Genomic DNA, 18,745 nt, shown 5'->3' with positions numbered 1-18,745 from the left:
CCCCCACTGGCATCTCTCTGCCCGCCCCGCGCCTACATCTTCACTTCCCTCAGCGCCCCACCTGCGCGTTCCGGGCAGCGCCACTGCCCCAGCACCACTCCCCTCTCGTTCCTGGCCCCTCCCTCCCCTTCCCCAAACCCGCGGTCACCAGACCCGGACGGGGCGGGCAGGGCAGGACGCGGCACGGCAGCCCCGCCCCGGCGGAGCGCCGGCAGCGCGCGGGGCCGGTGTTCCCCCTGCGGGAGCGCGGGGGGAGCGTGGGATGTGCGAGTCTCCCCGAGGAGCTGAGATGGAAGCGAAATCCTTCGTCGGAGTAAGTAACACAATTAAATGAAGGGGGGAGGGAGGAATCCGTCTCCCCGGAGGGTACGACAGCGGGGTGTGGGGGGGACGCTGAGCCCTTCTCCCGTGGTGTTGCCCACCCTCCCGTGCTATCGCCCCCGCGGGCTGCGGGCTGGCAGCTCGCTCCTGGCGGCGGTAGTTGGCGTGTTTCTCGTCAAAGCGTTTCCTGTAGTTCCCGTGGCGTTCGTTAGCTTCTGGGTCGGCTGCAGCAAACGTTTTAATTGTGCCATCGCCAAACGCTCATTAATTACATCTTCTTCCCGGCGCTGCGTGATGTTTGGCCGTCACCCAGCGCCCGGGGCTGGCGGGGCGGCGCGTGCCAGGCAGGCTCCGGGCGCAGCCCGGGTGCGATCCCACCCGGTGCTCTCGGCGTCCTGAGGTTCGAGGACGTTGATCTCTCGTGGCTTTGCGCGTTGGCGCGTTTTATGGTTTGTTTATTGCTTGTGTCCCGGTAAAGTCCTCAAAATGTAATTGCTGCCTGCGCCCACGGTCAGGTCAGCAAAGCTGGTGCGGGCAGGGGGAGCGAGGGTAAGGCATCGTGGCGACGGCGTGGGTAGGGTGGACTTGCCCGCCTGGAAGGGGGAATTAAGACACAGTTCTCCTTCGTGGAGTTCGGGATTTAGTCGTGAGAGGTGGTGGGAAACGGTCGTAGTTTCATTTCTCCAGGCAAGCCTCGGTTTCTCCCTAAAAGGATACACCACATCCCAAACACAAGGTAGCAGCTGAGTTTGGAGAAGGCGGCGTGGGCATCTAGGGCTTGTGTTGTGCGGGGGATCAGGCCAAAATCTGGTCCATGTGCTTCTGTGTGAGACTTGATCAGCAGGCAGTTGTGGCCTTGCTGCTCCTTCTGTGCACCAGCAGTGGCTCCCAGCCCCAGGGTGCTGTGGAGGGAGGTGGGAAGAAGAGCAGGAGGAGGAGGAGATGTGAATCTCTCACCTGTCTGCGTTTGCAGGACTGCAGCATGGCTTGGTTTTGCTGTTTCTGCTCTCTGCTGGCTTTCCCCAGGCCCAGTAGGACGCTCCTGTGAAGCGCCCTGGTCCCGCAGGGTTGAGAGATCGTGCCAGGTTGAGAACCTCTTGTCTGTGCGTTTTGGCTGGGCAGTACCGAGGGGTCTGTTGTACAGTCTGGCAAAGCTGATGGCAGGGCTTGCTGCCTCTGCAGGGGCTTCCTCAGTGTGTAGCTGTGGGACTGTGCCTGTGTTGGCCCAAGCGAGGTGGAGAGAGCACGTGGCGGGAGAAGAGGGTGGCAGCAGGTAAACCTGCACCCTCGGATGCATCCCGGGAGTGCTGTCGGTGTAAAGGAGCTTGTGCTGGGCTGAGGTGTTGCTGGCAGACGGGGCTTACAGGGTCCCTGCTGCTCGCTGGGAGGCCGCGTGCCTGTTCAGGGTGGGCGTGGGTGACTTTGGGGAACAAAGGAATTAGGCAGCCCCAAAGGCTCTGGAAAGGGAGCTGCGGATCCCAAGGAAAAGAGGAAAAGCAGTGCTTATAGTTAGGTTTCCAGTCTGTGTACAGGACCTGTGTTAAGTGCTGCCATATGCTGGAGTGTTGCGTCCCCGCAGCTCCTGTGAGCTTCAGAGCTGGGCAAGGAGAAGGACTGTCCAGTCTTGTGCAACTACTGAATAGCGATGTTGTTTTAAGCGTATGCAGCCCCTGTCCACGCTGATGCGACATGGTACATAGACTAGAGCAGAGTGGTCCTGGGTGAGCAGGGTCTGAGGAAGCATGGAACACAGCGAAAGGGGACAAGATTAGCTGCAGACCTCCGTTGTCAAAGCAAGGGGTCTGCAAGAGACAGAAGCTTGGCATGTTAAATTGCAGAGCCAAAGGATGGATGAGTTGATCTGCCTGAGATCTGAACTTCTTTCCAAGAAAAAGAATACCAGATGTGGCATGTAGAGACCATTTGCTTACGCAGGACAAAAAGGTCTGCACCTTTATTTTTTCTTAAATAAAGCCATGGGAATTTTTCCACTGAGCTTTGCACTAGGCCCATCAAATAATCTGAAATCTTTTTTTAAATAAGGAGATAAAGAGAGCAAGAGAGGGTTTAAACCACTACTGTCCTGCTTGTGCAATGGCCTTGTGCATATGGATAACTTCAGAGGTAGCTGCTCTTCCTCAGGAAGAAAGCCTCAGATTACACACTGGATACATGCATCCTGTGTCACTGTGCCAGGGGTGGCTGGGCATTTCCCTCAGCCAGCATGGTCCCATTCTTACCTTAACTGGGGTGGCCATACTCAGAGAGACCTGTTCAAAGGTGCAGCAAGGCAGGTCGGGTGAGTGATGCTATGTGCATTGGTAGATATAAAAGCAGATTGTATCTGTTTTGTGTGGTGTGTACAGAAAACTTAGGAATGCAATTTCTTAAGTTGCCTTTCAGATGACCCTATGTGGCTGCCGAAAAATAAAAAAAAGTCTATTGCACCATCTTTAAGGAAATGTTCTTCATGTAAACAGCATGGCTCACTTGTAAATCCAGAAGAACCAACCACCTCCCAAAAATAACCCAAAGAATACTTTGGGGAGAAGCAATCTTAGGAATGAACACGCTGAGATGAAGCAAAAGGGACCAGGGACCAGTGAGGAAGTTTGGCAGAGCACAAAACCTGCACAAATACATGTCTGATTGCCCTTGCTGTAGCAGACAAGAAGGGATCATTCACAGTGACATCTTTTAAAAAAGGATTAAAAAGGAGGTATGATATTAATATAGGTAGTTGCTGTGTCATGATCTAAAAGAAAGTGTCCCACTATGTAACTGTGGAAAAAATAGCTAAAGCCTTGAAAACAGTGAAAAAGAGGAAGACTTTCATCTTCAAAAACACTACCTGAACTTCAGGAACATCCTGGGGGATGAGGGGGGAAAAGGCATGGAGAGCTCATCTCCATGTTCTGCATCATCCAGGAGAACATAAAATGAAAAATGAACAGGATAACTGCAATAGACCCTGGTGATGACCATGATTTCTCAATTGGGTTTCACCCGCTGTCACTCCTGGATGACCATTGCAAATTTTGCAGAAGATCCCAGAGGAGTTTGTATCCAAAAAACAACAGTTCCAGAGTAGTTTTCAGGAAGGTCTGACGAGACTGAAGTACTTGTGGTCATGGGCTCGGTAGGGGTGATAAGAACAGACATCAAGAGATCTTCTCAAAACAGGGAATAATACGAAAGAAGTTTTCCTCTTTGACCCCAGAAGCCAGCACGATCTGTAAATCTAATGTCCTGACATCTATGTCAAGCCTTTTATTAGAGATATTGTTGTTGCAGCTGAATTGATGCTTCAAGGTAAGTGTTCTCTGGGGGCCTGAGGGTTGCAGACTCGGCCCCTGTCCTAGCCCTGCCATCGATCCCGCTGCCATGCTCCTGGGGCTGTGGAGGGTCAGGGAACAGACGTCATTTCACACTACAGGCAGGTTATTCCTCATGATGTTGCAATAGGCAATGTAGATGGTAATTTCTCCATACCAACGAAGCTGCACATGTTTGTCTTGGCTCTCTTTTTCTTTCAGTTGGTCAGTTTACAAGCATAAAGCTGGAGCCCTCCCTTGGCATTGTGCTGGGAGGCAATGTTATCAAAAGCAGTGTGTGTTGTGCCTGAGAAGCTCTTGACATTTTGCTGCAACTACTTGAAAGAAGGGTTGACGTTTTCTAGCATGTGTAAATCCGTTCTGCACAGGTGCACAGTATATGCAATGATTTATCCTTTCTCTTTTATTTTTTCCTGACAGAACATCCTTTGAAGTCCTAGATCAGGCACTAATGGAAGGCCCTTTGCAAACCTCCGTTCATGTGTGCAATGAAAATGGTCAATGGATGTCACAACTACCGGAAAAGCTCTGGGATATTCCCCTCTATAACTTAGCTCTTCCAGGTAAAGACTAACTTTTGTTCTCCGCTGTTTTGTTAACGTGTAATTTAAGCATTGGAACATCCTGTTTGTCCCATTTCAGGATGGCTACCTTTATTATTTGGGTCAGTGTGTGGGAGAAGGGCTTCAGGGAGGGTTTGTGGGATGTGTGTGTGCATGTGAATACTTTTAGTCTGTAATGTTTGAGATTTCTTGGAGGTGAGGGGGAAAAAAGGATTTTTTTTCTTTTTGAGGGAAGAAAGAGGGACTCTCTTGCAGTCTCTGTGCATCATCTTGTCAGATCAGTGTTAATAATCTGAGCATTTACTTACCTGGGCAATGATGAGATTTTCCTAATCTGTTCTTGCCACTTCCTACGCAATAAAATGGTTCCAAAAGGAGAGAAATAACATTTTACCGTATTATATGTTTCTACTGTTTCAAACAGAGTGTGAAGGTAAGAAAAAAGGAAGATAGAGACTTTTAATTAACATGTGTTTTTATTTATGTAGAGCGTGACTTTTCTGTATGACCCTGCTTATGAAAACTGGATTTATCCTATTATGGATAAATTTATCCTATTAGGTCCTCATTGGTGCTACATCCAGACCTGTGTATCATTAGGCTTTCTTTGGACATATTATTGCTCTCTCTGCTTCCTTGAATAGATGATTTTTGTAGATTTTTTTTTTTCTCATTCTGTCCAAAGAAGCTATGGGAGAACCCAGTGGGGAGGCACTGGAAGACTGTCAGCTCTTGAGTGATTTGCTCTGCCTCCACAATGAAAATGGTACTAAAGATCAGTCTAGCCCATGTTTTCTCTCACACCTGTAGATGTGGCAGGTAGTTTGGATGGAAAGTAGCACAGTGTGTAGGTGAATGTTTTTTGCAGGCCACAGGATTGTAGGTTAACTTTAGCAGACATATATTTAAAGATAGTGGGAAAATCAAATCTTGTCTGCAGTGAGTGGAGCCCTGGGAGGACTCAAGAACTGTGGTGATTTTTTTTTCCTGCCCTTTGTGAACTAATGTAGTGTGGAGCTTTGATTAAAATTGAAACCCAGAAATTGTTTCTTTGGTGGAAAAGGAACCATGTTGTTTCTAAAAAGCTATCACAGTGGCGTTTCTTGGACATTGTAGAAAGCTGAGAACCTGCTGGTGTGTGCCTTTGACTTCCTGGTTCTTCCCATAACGATGACCTTGTTATTCTTGTGAATGTTTGTTGTTCTCATGTATATGCCTGCATGGAGAACAAGCATGAAGAAAAGTATAGTTGAAGACAAGCCCATTTCAGCAAACATTGGAGGACTTTTACAGTGTGTTGTAGGCTATTAGCTTGGAAGATTTTGGTGGCTGTCCAGCTGACCTACAAAACTGGTCTAGCCCAGATCAGAAGAAAAGCAGATCAAGACCAACCAGGTCAAGACAGCTCTGGCAGGTTTTCAGAGGGAGCAATGACCGGGGGAAACCCAGTTTGGAAACAGAAGCTTATCTCAGATAGAGAAGACAGCAAGGCATGCAAGAAACGTGAGAGTGCATTCTGAAAGCATGACAAGGAGACAGAGGCAAGTCTCAGTTAATTAGTGTTGCGTTTGCACCAGGTTCAGCACAGTGCTGCCGGGGAGATGTTGCTTCAAACTCTGAAGCTACCTCGTTTGGTGTTAGCTCACTATCTTTGCTTCATATTTGTTGTGTCATGGATATACTTATCTTCATTCCATTACTGTAACTCACTGATAACACAAGACGACTCCTAAATGAAAGGTTACTATCCGTTTGCTGATTGGCATCAGTAGATGCAAACACCCACAATGGAATCCTGTTCACTTCTCTCAGACTTGGATTTGGTCCGTGGGTATTTGATGGCTTGACTTATGTTTTGTAAGACAAACTCCTCTGATTGCATGCCCTCGTTATTGATCTTCCATCTGGATTTTCCAAGCAGGAAAATAGACAGAAACCCGATTTTAAAAGGTGAAAAAATAGTGTGTGACATTAAACTATAATCGACAGTTTAGAAGACTTTTCTTTGTTTCAGATACAATCTTGTTCTTTTTCTTTGGCTACTAGGAATATTGCCATTGGCACCAGTAAGACTGACCATTCAAGAAGGCAGTTCCTAGCACCAGTGGACAATTTGTTTGGCAGAAGACTTAGAAAACAAAATTATGTGCAAATCCCTTGCAGATACTCTCTAAAGATCCGAGCAGGTCACTTCACTGAGTTGTTAGCTTTTCTTACTGACGCTTTATAAAATCAGAAGAAATAATGGAACAGAAAAAGCTAGCAAAGTCACTGCTGCCTGTGCTGAAGAAATAGTGAGTTACAGTAGAGTAGTAACTCTGCTACTAAATAGTGAGTTACCTCATCTAACCATGATGCAAGATATGTGCCAAATTTATTAAGTCTTCAAAGAAGTGAAATATTTGAGCAGGCTGTACTTGGCTCTGATGCTTGGGCTGCCCCTATGTAATTCTATGTGCTGGAAAGAGTCAGGTAATTTTTGAAGTCCATAAAAGGTGGATCTTGTCCGTCTATCACATGTAAACTTAGACTTGGATTTGTCTCTGAAACCTTCAAGCACCTACCTCTTACATTGGTTTTTGTAGGGGATGTGGGTGTTTACTTCAGGAAAGCATTTTTACTGGATATTTAAGATACACATGTTTAAAGTGCCAAGTTAGGAGTTGGTCCAGTCAAATGTGTAAGAAGATGAATTTCTGTTTTCAGTCATATTTTCCTGTGCATAGATGACGGGATTGGAGTATGAAATCTTGCATTTGGACAACTCTGAAATCAGGACAAAGTCTAGATAAATTCAGCCTTCAGCTATTTATTCCCTGAAAAAAAAGTGAATTTTCACATAAAGGTAGCTATTTCAGTAGAGGATGCTAGCTGAGACAGGCCATTTATTATGGTTTGAGACAAACAACAACAATGTGTGGTTTACATGGGAACTGCTTTGTTGAAAAATATCAAAGTCTCAATACCTTCTCTTCATGAGATTTTCACACTAAGCTTATTAATGTCAGGTGAGCAATCTCTGTAGAGGAGCCCACCTTTTTGCCAAGCTACGTAGCTGTCGCGCAACATAGGTATGTGATGTGGGAATTAGGTGGCATGTCAGAGGTGTGCCTGCAATATTGCTATGTATCATGGTGCTTGACCAGTTAAGAAATGACATGTCCTTTACGTTAGTTTTTATATTCTACAGGAAGTCACGACACTATGACCTACTGCTTGGATAAAAACTCTGCTGTTAGTGGCAACAATTCCAAGCTGGTGAAGTTTTTAAACAAATGTATGCCCTGCATTGTGCACCCCATTATCATGAAGTGGTCTACAACACAGGTAACTTGTCTAGTGTTCTCATCAGGCCTGGGCAAAGCTGAAGCTTGTGCTGCAGTGCTGAGAGTGGTCGTGCTCTCCGTGCACAATGAAAGAATAGCCCGCTGCCCAAAGATCTGCACTCTCATGAGTCACCATGCTTGGGGTATGAGAGAGGTGCTGTATGTACCAGATCTTCTTTTGTGCGGAAGAAGCGTTTAGGTGAGGCAGGGATGATACACAGACAAAGAAGTTGCTCAGAACTGACCACTTGGTACTCGAAACTCATCTTCTTTTTCACATGTTTATTGCTTTAAATAACATTTAATATTAAGACTAATATTAAGACATTGATTTAATTTAATATTAAGACTAATATTAAGACATTTAACATTAATATTAAGACTTTGGGGGGACCTAATAGCTGCCTTCCAATACCTGAAGGGAACCTACAGGAAGGCTGGGGAAGGACTTTTTACAAGTGTCCACTGATAGGACAAGGGGAAATGGGTTTAAGTTGAAGGAGAAAAATTAGGAAGAAATTCTTCGGTACGAGGGTGGTAAGACTTTGGAATAAATTGCCTAGAGAAATTGTGGATGCCCCTTCCCTGGAGGTGTTCAAGGCCAGGTTGGACGGAGCCTTGAGTAGCCTGGTCTAGTTGAGAGGCGTCCCTGCCCATGACAGGGAGGTTGGATTAGATGATCTCTAAGGTCCCTTCCAGCCTATGCCATTCTATGATTCTGTGATTACTATAATGAAAAGAGGTTTTTCTCTTGTACTTTGTTCAGAAGGTAATACTTGTCGTTTTTACTGTCACAGTTGTGTGAGATGTCAGTTGTTTTCCCCATCTCTATTGTGTAAGTATTTCACCTTGCAGCACAGACAAAAATGTTGTTGAAGGGAATTTTTCTTCCATAAAGATTAAGAGAATGAAGGTGTGGTACCTCACGTAAGGTTTAGTTAATTTTTTTTAAATGACTAAATATTAACCTGGTAGTTACCTCTTTGTTCCTCACAAATGTATGTGCACCATCTCCAGTGTGCTCCATCCAAAGGTGAGACTTGAACATGGATCACTCCTTCAACTGCTTCAGCCTGGTGGAGACCAAGCAGGCACAGAGGGAGCTGCTGACCTGAGCCACTGCACCACCCGTACCCTGGGGCATGTGGGGCTGGGCTGTTCGCTAGCCCTGCAGCTCAGGCACAGCCTAGAGGTTTAAATTCCCATCGTAAGAATAGAAAGTTAGAGCTAGGCAGGGTGAGCATCCTGCCATGTGTCTAAGCTCTGTCTCAGCACTGAAGCTATGAACGTGGTTATTCAGGCACAATGCCTTGTATTGATCTAGCTTTTGTTGAATCCTGTCTGACTTAAATCGGTACTGTGTATGTTTTCTGAAACCTAAAAGTGTTGCCCATAGCAGGTTGAACTGAGACAAATTAGTGTTTAAACATATTTAATTAAATTGATTCTGTTCTCTTACGCAAAGAGAGCCTTGATATGGATAAGAGATGTATCATTTGGGACTTTTTGCCCCAGAAACTCAACTTTATCACCTGTTCCATTCAGCCCTCAAATCCAGTGGTAGAGGTCCAAAGGAAGTGGAAATAGAGGAAGACCTCTGTTTTGAAGGACTTTTACAGGTTAATTCAAACTTTTAAAGAGACTTTATCCTGAAAAAGAACAATAGCCAGTCCTTTTTTCTATTTTTGTTTTTACTTCTGTTGGGGATGAGTGAGCTCCGCAGAGACAACCATGATAAAGTCTTTGATCTAATAAAATAAATACAGCATTTCTAAGGTGCTGATCCTGCAATTCTTGTTCTTGTTCGTACGAATAGTCTTGTGAAGAGCGATGGTGTATTTACGCACAGGTTAATGGATCTCTAACTTTCAGAATGTAACAAGAGCAGAGTTTGAAACTAGTCTAATCTGTACCTGCAGTATATGTCACAGGGAAGTCGAGCTCCCTCTTGTCAGAGAGTAAAATGCTTCAAAATTGTGACTTACTGCCATATAGTGCCATTTTAAAGATGAAAGATCTTTGAAAAATGTCATAGGGCTAACTTTGTAGACCTCTTTCAGCTTTCTAAACTAAAGAAACAAATCCCTTCCAAGCTCTCAGGACCTTTGTCTTCTGTTTCACCTTTCAGGTACTGACTGTGACGGAGCAACTTGAGGCCGGAGTTAGATATCTGGATTTCAGGATTGCCCACAAAGCTAACGATCCATCTATGAATTTGTTCTTCGTGCATATGGTTTATACAACTGTTACTGTACAGGTATCGTCCTTACCTTTGGGATGACTATAAAACCAGTGCTGTTTCTTTTATTTAAGAGCCATCATAATCTGAAAATGCTGGCACAAGGTTTTTTGCGTAGGTTACTGTCATGGTTTAAGCCCAGACGGCAACTAAGCACCATGCAGCTGCTCACTCACCCCTCCATCTCCCAGTGGGATGGAGAGGAGAAAATAAAACAAAAGGCTCGAGGGCTGAGATAAGAACAGGAAGGGATCACCCACTAGTTATGGTCACGGGCAAAACCAGAGTGGACTTAGGGACAAATCGATTTAATCTGTTACCAGTCACATTAAGAGAGAATAGTGAGGAACAAAGCCAGATCTTTTTTAAAAAAAAAAACAAACCAAACACCATCCCCCACCCCTCCCTTCTTCCTGGCTCTGCCTCCTCCCTGCAGTGGTGCAGGGGGACAGAGAATGGGGGTCGTGGTCAGTCTGTCACCCATTGTTTCTGCTGCTCCTTCCTCTTCAGGGGAGGACTCCTCACACTCTTCTCCTGCTCAAACGTGGAGTCCCTTCCCACAGGAGACAGTTCTCCACGACCTTCTCTGATGAGAGTCCTTCCCATGGAATCGAGTCCTTACCTACCAGACTGCTTCAGTGAGGGCTTTCGCCATGGAGTCATGGCTTCTTAGGGTGCAGCCACCCACGCTGGCGTGAGGTCTTTCATGGACTGCAGATGCATTTCTGCTCCACCATTTATATCCAGCAGCGAGGGGTCCTTTCCCAAAGGAGATGGTCCTCTATGAACTCATTTGGGCATCTCTGCTCCAGTGTGAGATCCTCTCCCATGGGCTGCGGGTGGATGTCTGCTCCACCATTAATCTCCACGGGCAGCAGGGGGGCTGCTGCCGTCTCACCACGGGTTGCAGGGGAACCTCAGCTCCAGCACAGCTCCTCCCATTCCATCTTTGCTGACCCTGGTGTCTGCGTGGCCATTTCTCTCAGATCTCAGTCCTCTCTCTGCTGCAGCTGCGCTGGCCCAACCATCCCAACAAACCTCGGCAGTCCCGACAGGACCAGCTCTGCCGAACGGGCGCCTCAGGAGCGGGTGCTTCGGAGTGCTCTAAGCTGTGCCGCCACACATGCCATCAGTCGAGCGGTGGCAACACAGTGCAGCAGCCGCCCACCTGGCAGGCAGTGCCGGGCCTCCTGCCTGCCCCTGCTCTTCCCTGTGGATGCCGCCTGGTACATCCACTCTTAAATACGGCATTCATTGAGGCAGCGATTGGCTCGGCCCTGTCCAGAGGCAGGTCCTCCTTGGAGCCGGGGAAGTTTCTCACAGCTCCTTACAGAGGCCATCCCCGTAGCCCCTCCCTCACTACCGAAACCCCACCACATAAACCTGAACATAGTTATTTGTTTTCCTAATGTGAGGACTTCAAACTACAGAAAATCAGCGAGGCTGGAAGTTAGTTTCAGCAGCTGCAAGTAAAATTGGAGCATCAGTCAATTACTTGTCTTCCAGCTGGAGTTGCTGTGCTTTGTTCTCCACTACCCACCCCCTACCAAGTGCCTCATGTTTCTGGGGTTTATCTTGTGTTGTCCCAGGATGCTACCCAGGGCAATCCCATTTCCCCAGAAAGGAGAGAAGTTATTAAAAAGAAGAAGATGATAAAAGCCTAATAAAATAACAGAAGCACCTTTTTTTTGAGGAAAAAGTATTTCGCTGAAAAACAGAGAGACTCAAGTCTGTATCCCATGGTCAAATTGCTCTCAGCTGCTGTGAAGAAACTACTATGAGTTGCTCTTTGCATCTGCTCTGACACTGCAGAGTAGCTTATATCTTTCCAAATGCTGGGATCTGTACAGCCAGTGATGAGTGGTGTTCCTCAGGGGTCGGTGTTGGGGCCTGTGCTGTTTAACATCTTTGTTGGTGACATGGACAGTGGGATCGAGTGCACCCTCAGCAAGTTTGCTGACGACACCAAGCTGTGTGGTGTGGTGGACACGCTGGAGGGAAGGGATGCCATCCAGAGGGACCTTGACAGGCTGGAGAGGTGGGCCTGTGAGAACCTCATGAAGTTCAACAAGGTCAAGTGTAAGGTCCTGCACATGGGTCAGGACAATCCCAAGCACAAGTACAGGCTGAGTGGAGAATGGATTGAGAGCAGCTTGGAGAAGGAGGACTTGGGGGTGTTGGTTGATGAGAAGCTCAACATGAGCCGGCAATGTGTGCTGGCAGCCCCGAAAGTCAACCGTATCCTGGGCTGCATCAAAAGAAGCGTGGCCAGCAGGTTGAGGGAGGTGATTCTGCCCCTTTACTCTGCTCTTGTGAGAACCCACCTGGAGCACTGCATTCAGCTCTGGAGTCCCCAACAGAAGAAGGACATGGACCTGTTGGAGTGGGTCCAGAGGAGGGCCATGAAAATGATCCGAGGGCTCACGTCTCCTATGAAGACAGGCTGAGAGAGTTGGGGTTGTTCAGCCTGAAGAAGAAAAGGCTCTGAGGAGACTTCTAGCAGCCTTTCATTACTTAAAAGAGGCCTACAAGATGGCTGGAGAGAGACTTTGTAGTGATAGGACAAAGGGTAATGGCTTGAGACTGAAGGAGGGTAGATTTCGATTGGCTTGTAAGGAAGAAAATCTTCACTCCTGAGGGTGGTGAGGCACTGGAACAGGTTGCCCAGAGGAGTTGTGGATGCCCCGTCCCTTAAAGTGTCCAAGGCCAGGTTGGGTGAGGCTTTGAGCAACTTTATCTATTGAAAAGTGTCTCTGCCCGTGGCAGGGGGGTTGGAGCTAGATGATCTTTAAGGTCTTTTCCCAAACCGTTCTGTGATTTGTTTGTAGACTAACTTGGTTAAACTTCAGTTTCATGCTCGTGAGTCTGAACCCTTCATGCCTTGAGATTTCATGGCGACAGGCATGCTCGTGTAAACTGTTAGAAGTTTTTCTGGGATGCATCTCTCTAGACCACCTTGTGAGCTGTCAGATGGAAACCTACGCTGATTTTTATTACTGTGATTGTGAGTCTGCCTCACCATCAATGCTCTCTTGGTTTTATGTCCTTTCCCCTGCAGAGCATAGATGATTTTTTAAGTTGCCCTGTCTCTCTTGTAGGATATTCTGTGGGAAGTGTTAAGGTGGTTGGAAGCTCATCCTCAGGAAGTTGTTGTCTTAGCCTGCAGGAATTTTGATGGATTAACCAAGAAACTTCATTGTCATCTTATTGCCTATATAAAAGAGATTTTCCAGTGTAAATTGTGTCCCAGAAATGTAAGTAGGAGATCCTTTTTCCTCCTTTTTTAAGAATGATGTGTTACAGTGAGATCTTTGATTCCAAATTTTTAGATATATTCTACTTTCACTGTATTTTTAGCCTAGGAAGAGTAACATTTGCTGCATCAGAGATAGGTCTTTACCTAAGAAAATTGAGGAGAGAAAGCAAACTTGCATCTCACAGTGTGGAGGAGGGAATTAAATTTGACCGTCATGTCTGTTTAGCTGTGGGATGATAGTAGGGACACAACTGCCATCCGCTGTCCTGTCTGAGTTTTGGTTTTGTTGTTTTTTTTTTTTTTTTTTTTTAAAGTGTATGTGTTATAAACATAGTCCATATTATATTTATAGAATTTAGAGAATCCGATTTTCTGTCTTTTCACAGCAGTAATTATAAAGGAATTTTTATGCTATTTATAATAGCTTAGGTTGGAAGTGACCTCTGGAGGTCATCTGGTCCAACCCCACCATGCAAAGCAGGACCAACTTCAAAGTTATGTTGGGCCATGTGCCGTCTGTTCTTGAATATCTCCGAGGCTGGAGATTCTGCAGCCTTTCTGGGCAGCTTGGTCCAGCATTTGACCACTCTCACAGTAAATGTGTTTTCCTTCTGTCTGATCAGAATTTTTCATGCTGTCTGCTGACTTTCATTCTTTTTGCTGTGCATCTCTGAGGAGTCTTCTCTACGTCTGCTCATTGGGTGTTTGTAGGCAGCAGTAAGACCTGTCCATAGTCTTCTCTTCTTCATTCTGAACAGCTCTCTTAGCCTGTCCGTACTCCAGTCTCTGCTCACCATGATCGCATGCTGCTGGACTCGCTCCAGCATGTTAATGACCTTTTTTTGTACTGAGGAAACCTCCGCTGGATACAGTACTCAAGATACAGTCCCAGAAGTGCTGAATGTAAGGGAACAACTACTACTGACCTGCTTTCTGTGCCTTTACTAACACAGCCCAGTTTGCAATTGACCTTTGCACGTGGGCACACTGCTGGCTGGTGTTCAGCTTGGTGTCTGCTAGGACCTCCAGGTCCTTTTCTGCAAAGCGGCTTTCTACCCACCTGCCCCCAGTCCATCCTGGTGCGTAGGGATAGTCCATTCAGATGCAGGACTTTGCATTTGCCTTTGTTGAGCTTCATGACGTTGCTGTCAGCCCATGTCTCCAGCCTGTCGAGGTCCCTCTTAATAGCATCTCTGTCCCCAGTGCATTTCTGGTGACATTGACTTTCTTTCCCAGATGTGAACTGGAGCCGACCTTCCAGCCGGCCTGTCACCCAGACCTCCAGAACAGCCTTTATTTAAATAATCAGAAATTATTTGATTGCTAAATTTTACAAGTTGAGATTTTTAGCTTCCTCTTTTTTTTTACAAGGTGTGGAAGCTTTTAGCAGTTAAACGATTAACATTTCAAAGATAAACAGGAACAGAGGGTTTTCTCTGGAGATGTGAGGGGTATAGGATAATGATGACCCTGTTTGCAATCTGAATTCAGCCTTTGAAGCTGGTTTATCAGTAACGGTGAGTATTACCATTTCAAAGCATTTTGTACAGCAGAGTTAAAATAGAACAATTCTCAGCAAAACTAGGGGATTCTGAATACTCAAGCCTCAGCTGAATAACTGAAGACCTGAGTGACACTGTTTTATTGTTTCCCCAAATAACTTGAGCGTGCGTGGATGAACAGAGCAATACTAGGGAAGATGGTCAAATTTGCTTTCAGACACATGGCCAGCTCTTAAAAAAAAAAAAAAAAAGTTATTAATTGGAAAAGGGGCAAGCTGCTGCTGATAGTTTAATGAAGGTAATGAACGAATGGTTTGAGATCACCTGACTGAAGAAAGAAGAGCATTTCTGAGTTGTGTCCAGGGGGAGGAAGGAAGGGCAGGCACTGGTGAAAAGAGAAGCCAAATACTTACCTCAAGCAGGAAGACTATTTCTATGAGGTCTGTGGCCAGCACAACAGATCTCACCAGTTTTGCAAGTGATACCATTGCAGGTTAGGTAGCTGAGGGGTTTTTCAGAATCTCAAATTCAGATGTTAGATCAAATAACCAAGTGCTTCCTCACTTATTTTAAAAAAATCTGTTATCTACTTTCAAGACTGCAACTCTGCTATTGTACAAAAGAAAGTGTCAAAGTATTTCTAAAGCAACTGCTCCCAGTAGAGTCTGTATGTAGTACTGGCACAGGCCACAGTGTGACAATGTTACATTGTGTTTAAAATTTTAATTGCCTTTACTATTCAAGGTGTCTTGCTTTGATCTGGGTTACTAGGGTTTAAAAATCCCTTGTTAGACATCTTCAGTGTCACTTCTGCTTTGTTTGCAAAATAAGCACCTGTGCTCATGTACACATTTCTGGTAGCTTTTTTTTTTTTTGTGGGCTCTTATCCCATCTCCTTTTTTTCCCTTTTAAAAAGGGTTCCAGCTTTAGAAGGGCAGCTAGAGTAAAGCAAAGGCTTCTGTTAACCACATATTTTCGTAGTTTGTGAGTAGCTTGTGTCTTAGTTTTGCAGTGTTTTCTGACCTAATTGAGGCTTGCACTCTCTTTCTTGGATGAAGCAAGAGGGATTCCCATATTCATCCAACCCTTAACTCTCTTCAAAGATTTACATAAAAATTTTTCAACTGCCTGTTTTTTTAATTAATAAGTTAATCAGAACCTCAAAAAGCCACCATTTACTTTTCACAAGCAACAGAGACAGCTTTTAACCAGCTGTTAAAAGCTGAAGTTCTTAAAAAAAAAACAGTACCTTTTAAATATGTTGCTTTTACAAATAAAACTATTCAGAGGGCCTCAGTTCTGTCTGATGGTAACTTTTGAGGATTGGAATATGTCATTTCATATTGAAACACTTACATTTAACAGACCTGTTTCAGCCCATCTGTCTGTCAGGGGTGGTTTCTGACTCAAGTCTTCCCTTCTCTCAATTCAAAATGTCTGGAGCATCCCAATTTCAGAAACTTTACACTTAGAGAAAGCAGAATTAACGTATCTCTTGAAGACTTACATTTATTTAGTCTTACCGAATCTTAAGCAGTTAAATTTTCATTAATAGCTACAGTGACAAATTTGGATCAGTGTGGGCCACTGGCCAAAATTATTCCTGTTTCTTTATGTCTGTATTCTATAGCTGGGTGTGGGGCTTTACCCCTCTTCTACCTCCTTTCACCAAATGGGCTGTGTCTTCCTCTCCCAACAAATTTCCAGCAGCAGTATGTGCATGAGGGCTGACGTGGGGCAAGGTTCTTCTTGCGCAGGTGCAAGACCTTGAGTCATGTACTTTACCATAGTTGAATTGTTTGAGGAAAGGAGCAATCTGCTGAAGTTCCCAGGCTCCTGTTGCCACTGCAGCGTGTAATCCAGCCAACGACCTTTTTGGGTGTACATGTAAGAGCTTTATTTGAACTGAACCTGTGCCTCTCTACCCAAGGCAGCTTCACACCTCAGTATTTGAACTTTGGGAACACTGCTGTCTTGTTGACTTCAACCCGGGCACGCTTTCCCTTAGGTGGTGCCGACGCTGCGGACCATGTGGCAGTGCGGCCATCAGGTGATAGTCTCCTATGAAGAGGACGTGGAAGTGGAGCAGCACTGTGAGCTGTGGCCTGCCATCCCATACTGGTGGGGAAACAAAACTGCCACTCGCGCTCTTATCCAGTACTTGGAGCGCATGAAGCAGATGGGCCGTCCAGGTAGGCACAGGGAGTCGCTTGGAGGAAGTAAGAGGCACGTACAGCAGCACAAAACAAATAGGAAGGTGTGTGTTTGTAGCATTATGGGATATAACTGCTTTGCGCATGCTGTGTGCACGAGATGTGCCCGTGTTGCTGAGTGTTGCCCACCCATGGGTGAGGGCAACGTTCATCTTTGGTGGCGCAAATGCGTGCATCAGTGTGCGTACGTGCGTAGACTGTATAAATTGTGGCAGCTGCTTCACTTGCATGATCCTATGGAAAAGAAGCCCTCAGCACAGGCCAGCTCCCTGGTGCTGCCTGCCCCATCTCACAGGGAGGAGACTGCTGCCTCAATCCAGTGCTTGCTGCTTCAGGCAGCACTGATGAGGGAAATGCATTCCACTAGCCTTGCTGTGAAAAGAAGCCCCTACAAGAATGGTGCATAAAGGCTGCAGGTGCCTCAGGAAACAGCAGCGCTCAAGCATGCTGGTGTAGTCTGAGCCGAAAGAGGTTCAGTTCATAACCCCTGTGATGTGCACGCTCGGGGTGCCAAAGGGGAGAACCGCTCCAGAAGCATACTCCCCAGCCAAAGGGAAACGCTCGTGTAGGTGCACCCTGTGTTCTCGTCCCTCATGGGGGAAGGCTAAGCATTTGGAAGCAATGCTTACAGAAACAAACATAATTTACAAAGGAGGACTAGTGAGTGGAGAACCTTTAGTCTGCAATGCACAATTTAGATAAATTGAACTAAACTGGAATGGTTCAATAGCTGAGCTGCGTTTCAGAAACTGTTTGCTATGGCATGCAGGTACAAGAAGGGGAGACAGTCTGACGTCTACTGAAACAGTTCTAGGGATATGAAACAATACAGAGAGATTTTAAAGTTAGTATTTTACTGATTCCCAGAGAAATGAGATCTGGAGTTCATATAACGTTGAGCAGTTTCTGTTCTCGAAGGAATGTTCCATGTCTCACCTTCTGATTTTTATTTCAGAAAAATTCTTTGTAGCGGGGATTAACCTTACTGAAAATTTAAGGTATATTCTCGTACACCCATTTGGATCATTGAAGAAAATGACACTCCAGAGTCTTCCCTGCTTGAAAATCTGGATAAAGCAGCAGTATCCAGGACGAAAAAAAGATTGTATTAACATAATTGCTGGAGACTTCATAGGAAACAATGATTTTGTCAAAGATGTGATAGAACTTAACACAAAAATCAATTCTCCATTACACTGTCAAAGTAAAGGGGCAGGAACAAATAGTGTTTCATTCTCAGCTGCTTAATCTGGGAAGAGCTGAAAAGGCTCTATCTGCATTTAATGCGTCTTGGTTTAAACATCCTGGATCCCATAAAGGTCCAGTTAACCTAAACTAGGGATGGTTTAAAGACTCAGTAAGAAAAGCACTCTCCAAATCATCAGGGTTTCAAGGCCTTTTCACAGGAGAAGAGAGCAGGCAGACCTTGCTGAAGTCTCTAGAGAACTATGGTGTAGGTATCATTTACTTGGAGGTGCTTAGATTCTGTAGCAGTTGGCAATGTTCAGAGTCTCAAGAACTTAATCCTATTTTGTTTTACTTCTGAACAAGAAGGAAAAATATGTCAGCTGCATGAATTATTTTGTGGTAAGAGTTTATCTTTCTTATAATTGTAAAGATATTCTGCACTACTTGCAACCCTGATTCTCAGTATTTTATATCAGTGTGAAACTGACTTGTCTGTTTTCACAGTTTGTGTTAAATATACAAAAGGAACAGTTTAAAAATATTTTTTATACATTAAAGATACTGACGTGATCTTTATAAATACACTGATACATCAATAACATTAGAGATCTAGAAGGGGCTGTACTGTTGTGTGCCGAGTATCAGTTGTGAGCCACTTCACCAACAGGGTAGTCACAAAATTCTTTATGATTTGTAAGAGGTATGTGTATTTGAACACTTACTCTTTTTATCATTCATTGCAATTCTGCAGTGATAAAGATATCAAAACTAGGCCCCCAGACAGCTTTGTCTGTGGTAATGA

The 18,745-nt window shown here is 45.3% G+C and overlaps 1 protein-coding gene across 2 annotated transcripts; it reads left to right on the top strand.

Annotated features, from left to right (window-relative positions):
* Positions 1-212: 212 nt before the first annotated feature.
* PLCXD1 (phosphatidylinositol specific phospholipase C X domain containing 1) lies at positions 213-18,034 on the top strand. 2 transcript variants are annotated; one of them, XM_009980645.2, is made up of 7 exons: positions 213-313; positions 4,077-4,219; positions 7,410-7,546; positions 9,674-9,802; positions 12,883-13,038; positions 16,551-16,734; positions 17,711-18,034. In XM_009980645.2, exons 2-7 carry the CDS (start codon positions 4,108-4,110, stop codon positions 18,001-18,003), a joined length of 1,011 nt encoding a protein of 336 aa, XP_009978947.1. In that variant the 5' UTR covers positions 213-313; positions 4,077-4,107; the 3' UTR covers positions 18,004-18,034. The 2 variants fall into 2 exon arrangements, with proteins under 2 accessions (XP_009978947.1, XP_086475283.1); XM_086619157.1 differs by lacking the exon at positions 12,883-13,038.
* Positions 18,035-18,745: the final 711 nt, after the last annotated feature.

The sequence above is a fragment of the Tauraco erythrolophus genome, chromosome 1 (assembly GCF_009769465.1).
Source record: "Tauraco erythrolophus isolate bTauEry1 chromosome 1, bTauEry1.pri, whole genome shotgun sequence".
In the NCBI taxonomy this organism is placed as follows: Eukaryota; Metazoa; Chordata; class Aves; order Musophagiformes; family Musophagidae; genus Tauraco; species Tauraco erythrolophus.
This window is presented reverse-complemented; position numbering and strand designations above follow the sequence as displayed.

What these genes read in the sequence shown, in the direction of transcription:
- PLCXD1 (XM_009980645.2), top strand. Translation starts at nt 4,108, where the DNA reads ATGGAAGGCCCTTTGCAAACCTCCGTTCATGTGTGCAATGAAAATGGT. An exon ending in CTATAACTTAGCTCTTCCAG is followed by an intron (nt 4,220 to 7,409) that starts GTAAAGACTAAC and finishes TATATTCTACAG; the next exon opens with GAAGTCACGACACTATGACC. An exon ending in TGAAGTGGTCTACAACACAG is followed by an intron (nt 7,547 to 9,673) that starts GTAACTTGTCTA and finishes TTCACCTTTCAG; the next exon opens with GTACTGACTGTGACGGAGCA.